Source organism: Rhagoletis zephyria, unplaced genomic scaffold, assembly GCF_001687245.7.
Source record: "Rhagoletis zephyria isolate East Lansing unplaced genomic scaffold, Rhagoletis_zephyria_1.1 Rzeph_scaffold_00490, whole genome shotgun sequence".
Lineage (NCBI taxonomy): Eukaryota > Metazoa > Arthropoda > Insecta > Diptera > Tephritidae > Rhagoletis > Rhagoletis zephyria.
The window spans coordinates 48,045-54,720 of record NW_016157574.1 but is presented as its reverse complement, the minus strand read 5'-3'; the positions used below and the strand labels follow the sequence as shown (position 1 = coordinate 54,720).

Below are 6,676 nucleotides of genomic sequence, written 5' to 3'. Positions count from 1 at the left end.
CTGATCATTTATGTATACATTTGTCTATATCTATCTCGATTCGTTTTGCCTGTTACAAACAACCGTTATGTGAACAAAGTTATAATACCCTTGTGCACAAGTGCGCTCGGGTATAAAAATATTCCTATACCACAATCAGAATTGTTGTGCAATCAATAAGAAGCAGCAGTTGGATATTTCAAAAAACAGCAGCCACAAAATTCTCAACAAATACAAAGTTACCTATAATATATTTATTTGCTGGCATTTGGCCATTTCAATACCACTTATACTATGCATACATATACATATTCTTATGTACATATATTATGTAATACAAAATGCGTATATGTAGACAGCACAAAGTCACCGCTTGAGTGAAAACAGTTTTAAAAAATACTAAAAATAAAATGCTTTCAAGTTGAACAAAAAATATCAAAAAAATGTATTCAACTGCTTAAGCAAAAACGAAAGACCATGGCCAAATGGTAACACAAAATATAATTGCTTTAACCCTTTCGAGACCGTAAGCCTATAATTAAAAATCTGTCTTGCTTTATCATACAAAATTGTTTCCCCTAAATATTTTTTTTCTGTTTGGATAACTTGCTGTTTTTGTAAAAAAAATTTTGTGAGCACTAAAAATTAAAAAAAAAAATATGTTGGATTTTGGTAAAAATAGTTTTCTTTAAATAAATTTTTGCCTTTGCAAATATTCTTACAAAAAAATAATTTTCAGAAAAAAATTTCATTATGGTCTACAAAAAAAAAAATGTCAAAAAATAAGGAAATCAATTCAATTTCTTAAAATTTGTTTCTGTTTAGATAATTATAATTATTTCTGCTTTTTGTAAAAATATATTTTTTAATAAATTTTCTCCCAAATAAATGTAAGAATATGAAGATAATTTTCAGAAAAAAAATTTCACAAAAAAAATATTTTTTTCCTAAAACGCAAGTTTTAAAAGAATTTTTTTTTTTAATTTTTTGTCTCAATATCTCTTCCTAAATTTTTTCCAAGCAGTCATTTTTTCATAAATTTATTGCTTTCTTTAATTTGTATTGCTTCAAAAACTAATATTTTTATAATACATGGTAATTTCTTTAGTTTTGATCAAAATATTTAATTTGTATTTCCAAAATTGTATGATAAAAATAATTAAATAAAAATGGTACGCATTATAAAGAACAGAAACCATTTTCTTATGCACAGAAAGCATGTTTCCCTTGGTCTTGAAAGGGTTAAGAAAAAGGCAGTGTGGGTGTGGTATAGTCGTGTGACTATGCATCTATGTATTTACACATATGTATGCATTATATACAACAGATCGATTGCAAGACATTAGCAGTGCAATTTGAAATGAATTGTGCTGTTAGCGTTGCGCGCCAAGGTCAAAGGGTCAAACTCAAAAGCAGAGAATAATGTTGTATGGCCAAAGCTAAGTAAAGAATCATATATTCAGCTTTGAATTTGAGCTAAATACATAATAACTTTTGCAATTTTAAATTTGTTTTATTCAAATACAAATATGTATAAGAAAACAAAGAATAGTTATGGAGTCGTCGAGTGATTGAATTTTTTTTTTGGTGGTCACTTTACATAATGGACTTAAAACGTAATTAAATGTACCTAAAATTAAGCCAATTCGCAGTTAGTTATCGAAAGTTAATTTGAATTGAACTGATAAGATAATGATTAAGCGTCGAAGGTTGCTTTTTTCTCTTTGTTTTCACAAATTTTTTATTAGAAGTCACTTCTATGGCAGCCGTTTCTGTTATAATGAAACAAAGCAAAAAAATATTTATTAAAATAAGAACACAAAGAAAGTTTAAAATAACTTTCCAATTTGTGTTCAATCTTAAGTTCGTGCTTTACTTACACTGCTGGTAAAAAGTGTTGGCACAGCTGCTTTTTTACAATATATGCAACAATTTTTATTGTAATATTTTTCCGCCAATTTTTTATAAAAATATGGTTCATTCTACAACAAAAAACATAAAAACAAATTTCTTAACTTTGTACAAAACTCAACAAATTTTCAACTTTTTAAACAGATTTTTTAGAATTTTTTTGAGTATGCAGATTTGTAGCCCAATCAATTTTATTACAATAAAGTAGAAGCTCTAAGTAGCTACGAATTTCCATCGATTTTTGACAATTTTTTTTCACGCAGACTTCCATACAAAAAAAAATTTTCGAAAATACTTTATATGGGAAAAGTGCAAAGCACTTTCAACAAAAAAAAATCTCAAAAAGCAATGCGATTTTTGACTAACTCCGAACTTGCAATTTTTCTGGTTAAAAGGTTGAAAACTTGCACGAAAATTTGCTAAATTTCTCGAGTTTTGCACAAAGTTTGGAAATTATATTTTTATTTATTTTTTTTGTTTTAGAATGAACCATATTTTTATAAAAAAAAATGGCGGAAAATATTACAATAAAAATTGTGGCATATATTGGAAAAAAGCAGCTGTGCCAATACTTTTTGCCGGCCTTGCAGTTAATTTTTGTTTTTCGAATATTAATTTAAAACGTCCTAAAATAATAAAAAAAAAACTACAATTTTAGCTTACTTTTTTGTTAACTTCATATGTATTCTAACTTTACCCTTTTCTCTCACCACAGATGTACGGTGGCATGCGTGGCATTAAGGGTCTCGTTTGCGAAACCTCTGTTTTGGACGCCGATGAAGGTATTCGTTTCCGTGGTCTCTCCATTCCTGAATGCCAAAAGGTATTGCCCAAGGCCGATGGCGGCGAAGAACCATTGCCTGAGGGTCTCTTCTGGTTGTTGCTTACTGGTGATGTACCAACTAAGGGTCAAGTTAAGCAACTGTCCAAGGAATGGGCCGAACGCGCCGCACTGCCACAACATGTTGTGACGATGTTGAACAACATGCCCACCACTTTGCATCCGATGTCGCAATTGGCATGCGCCGTCACTGCGCTAAATCATGACAGCAAATTTGCTAAGGCCTACTCAGAGGTAAGTTGTGCATATGATGTTTAAAATGATTGCATACTCACAACTCCTCTCTCTCTCCTTTCTTTGCGTTTTCATTGCAGGGCGTGCACAAGACCAAGTATTGGGAATACGTGTACGAGGACAGCATGGATTTGATTGCTAAACTGCCCGTCGTTGCCGCAACCATCTATTGCAATACTTACCGTGGCGGCAAAGGCTCTAAATCGGTTGATTCCAGTCAGGATTGGTCAGCGAACTTCGTCAAGATGTTGGGCTATGACAATCCCAAATTCACCGAATTGATGCGTCTCTACTTGACCATCCACAGCGATCACGAGGGTGGCAACGTGTCTGCACACACAGTGCATTTGGTTGGCTCCGCCTTGAGTGACCCCTACCTCTCCTTCGCCGCTGGCATGAACGGCTTGGCTGGTCCATTGCACGGTTTGGCCAATCAGGAAGTGTTGGTGTGGCTACGCAAATTACAGAAGCAATTGGGTGCCAACCCATCGGAAGATGAATTGAAGGACTACGTCTGGAAGACCTTGAAGTCAGGACAGGTAGGTTAACTTTACTTTAGCTTCGATGTGAACTTCTACTTACGCTATTTCCTTTAGGTTGTGCCCGGTTATGGTCACGCTGTACTCCGCAAGACCGATCCACGCTACACCTGCCAACGTGAGTTCGCGCTCAAACACCTGCCCGACGATGATCTCTTCCAACTGGTGTCGAAGATCTACAAGATCGTGCCACCAATCCTCACCGAAACCGGCAAGGTCAAGAACCCCTGGCCCAATGTGGATGCTCACTCTGGTGTGCTACTCCAATACTACGGCATGAAGGAGATGAACTACTACACCGTATTGTTCGGCGTTTCGCGCGCTCTCGGCGTGTTGGCTTCATTAATCTGGGATCGTGCGTTAGGTCTGCCCATCGAGAGACCCAAATCGTTGTCGACCGACCTCTTGATGAAAATGGTGCAGAAGTAAATGTAAAAGGGTTTAGAAGCGCGGTAGAGCTGAGTTGAAGTTGAGTGGGAGGCGAGATGCGGAAAAGTGGAAAATAACCAAAAACTAAACTTAAAACGCGAAATAGTTTTATGGAAAGTAAATTAAACAAAAGTAAATAGTGAAGCGTCAAATTTTAGTAAATGATGCAGGAAACATGATTAAGTAGTTGAATGCAATACAATACAAATATTCATTGTTATTCACGAATAACAGCAACAACAACTGAAACAATATTCAAGCAACCCCAAGTAGAGAGAAGCAACTTACAACAACTAGAACAAGAAAAACTAAACCGCACCAACTTGAAACGCTTTTAATTTTAACTTAATTATTATTACTTTTAAGCGTACAGCGTATGTATGTAGGAACAACAACTAAACAACATCTACAAAACGATCAGAAACAAATAGCAATAACAACAGCTGAGGAAAATCTACTTATGATTTAAGTAGAAACAATTTCAAAATAATTTACTTAACTAAACACATTTAAGTAAAATTTGGCTTTCTTTTAATAAGAACATACGATCAATTTAAACAATAAAAAGTATGATATTAAATTACTTTAAAATAAAAAAAAAATAATTACGTAAATTTCACCTGCTTATGAAGCGGCGCATTAGTTGTATACATATATAACTGCATACATATAAAATTATATTATGACGTGTATAATATACAAGTATCTTGTGAGACGGCATTATTACTTTTTGAGTTGTTGCAATTCAATGAAATAAAAACATAAATAATTGTATTCGAGAATAAGGAAAAAGCTACATACAATAAAGAAAAACCTGAAAAATACGAAAAACAAAATGCTTTTGGGTTTATTGCAGATACATAATTAAGTTATAGTTAGTTTGCACTGAAAAGAAATAAGCAATTATAGCGAAGATTAAAGAAAAAGAAGAAAAAATGCGATAGAAAACAGTAATATTTCAAAATTAATAAAGAACAGAGCCTAAAGGGTCATAAAGTTTCCTAATTAGGAGAAATAAAAACAGATATATACTTGGAAAAGCGAAAACTGACGGTAACAGTCAACATTCGCATGCACTCAAGTGTACAAAAACGCTGACATTTGCATATTTAAATCGTAGTCCCTTTTTGAATTTGGCTTGAGTTGATCGCAAGCATTTTTTTCTGTTGAGCTTAATTTTCATTATACTAAGTTGAGCTACAAACTTAACGTCACTTAAAATTTTTCTTAAATGGATGTTGCTTATATTTGGAAAGGCCAAACTTAACTAAAAGCAACGTCGAAATCTGTTTAATTTTGATTTTCTAAGTAACGTTAAGTTAAGTTGCCATAATCAGACCTTTATATTTGCTGCTTAAATACTTTTTCACAAATACCATCAATTTATGTATGTAATCTTTTACACACATTTCGTTCAATTTATTTCTCACATTTCCTTTATTAGTCTTTTTTGTATATGCCCTACACCACCTAATCTTCTCGTAATACCCTACCCACCTTTGCTACAAATTAAGCTTTAATTTCTGCTTTTCGAACTTTTTAACCACTAACTAACTAAAAAAAAAAGAGAGCAAAAACACTCGTAGGTGTTTTAAATCGTACAATAACTATGTATAAGAACATTTTAATACACACATGTATACATACATACATATGTATCAAATCATTACTTAAATTTAGTTGCATAACTGCATGTAGTGAAATAATACTAATAAACATTTAGACATTTATGTGTTGCAAAAATTGCTGATTAATAAAAAAATAAATGAGAAATTCAATAAATTAGAATATGTTTTGCTGCTCTAATCAAATAATGCACTTTCAGTAGTAAATGCGCCGCAACTTCCACTAAATGACACTTAAATTATGAACGTGCTCGATGCTGCAGACCAAAGTACTCTGCAAAAATTATTTCACAAACGCCTTGAAGCCTCCTTGGTATGAGATATTAGCTGACAGCAGAACATGTCAGACTATGAGCCTGCTTGTGAGGGTGAGCAGTGAAAGGAGCCTCGAAATTAATATCCCTGGGAGGACAACACTTTGCAAGGACCAAAACGAATGAGATCAGTCCTACATATATTAATTAGTATGTATATAGTATGTATATGTCATAAGAGTACTGAAATAATTGTTTTCTTGCCATCGATTATCTTATCCTGTGCTTGATCAAAGAACGGGTTAAAAATCAATGAGCAACCAACCACTATTTTTCCTGGTTAGCATCTAACTAATTCTCTTCGGGTGGCATAATTTCCTTCTAAGACTTCAACAGGTAAACATCACATTTTATGTTATTGTGAATAAAAGATGACCATTTTCCTTATCATAAGATTATGGTTTTCAGCAAAAGGTCTAACTTATCTTTTACAAAGGCACAAAACTTTGCGAAAAAAGCTTTTCACAGTGTAAACATTTAACAAATAAATTTATTTTCACCAGAAAGTATTGCCCCCGCACTTGCCCTGAGTTCATATTTGTTATTGCACTGTTTATCAGGCCGATATAATTTTCAACGGAACAAGCACACAATTTCCGCTGCTTCTGTGACTTGACAGTAGCCGTCGTCGATTCGCCACTTCTCGCTCGCTATGTTTGAGTTCCGGTAGCTTAACGAAAAATTTTGCATGTGAAAGCAACAACAAAGTTAGCTAGCACGGATAGACGATAGCAAGTTTGGTTGTACCTCATTGAGTTCGTTCGTTTCGCCACTTGCTAACTGATGGCGAATCGATGACGGCTA

The 6,676-nt window shown here is 33.6% G+C and overlaps 2 protein-coding genes across 3 annotated transcripts in view; one reads left to right on the top strand and one right to left on the bottom strand.

Moving 5' to 3' along the window:
• The window catches only part of kdn (citrate synthase), a 35,473-nt gene extending 30,285 nt beyond the window's left edge, over positions 1 to 5,188 (top strand). For both annotated transcript variants that reach the window (XM_017611999.1, XM_017612000.1), the window contains exons 4-6: positions 2,606 to 2,965; positions 3,046 to 3,504; positions 3,562 to 5,188. In XM_017611999.1, coding sequence (XP_017467488.1) covers positions 2,606 to 2,965; positions 3,046 to 3,504; positions 3,562 to 3,933 — 1,191 coding nt within the window. In that variant the 3' untranslated portion in view covers positions 3,934 to 5,188. The remainder of the gene's footprint in view (positions 1 to 2,605; positions 2,966 to 3,045; positions 3,505 to 3,561) is intronic.
• Positions 5,189 to 5,652: 464 nt separating this feature from the next.
• LOC108359920 (uncharacterized) overlaps positions 5,653 to 6,676 on the bottom strand; it is an 18,567-nt gene continuing 17,543 nt past the window's right edge. Inside the window, exon 3 of the mRNA XM_017611997.1 lies at positions 5,653 to 5,679. Coding sequence (XP_017467486.1) covers positions 5,653 to 5,679 — 27 coding nt within the window. The remainder of the gene's footprint in view (positions 5,680 to 6,676) is intronic.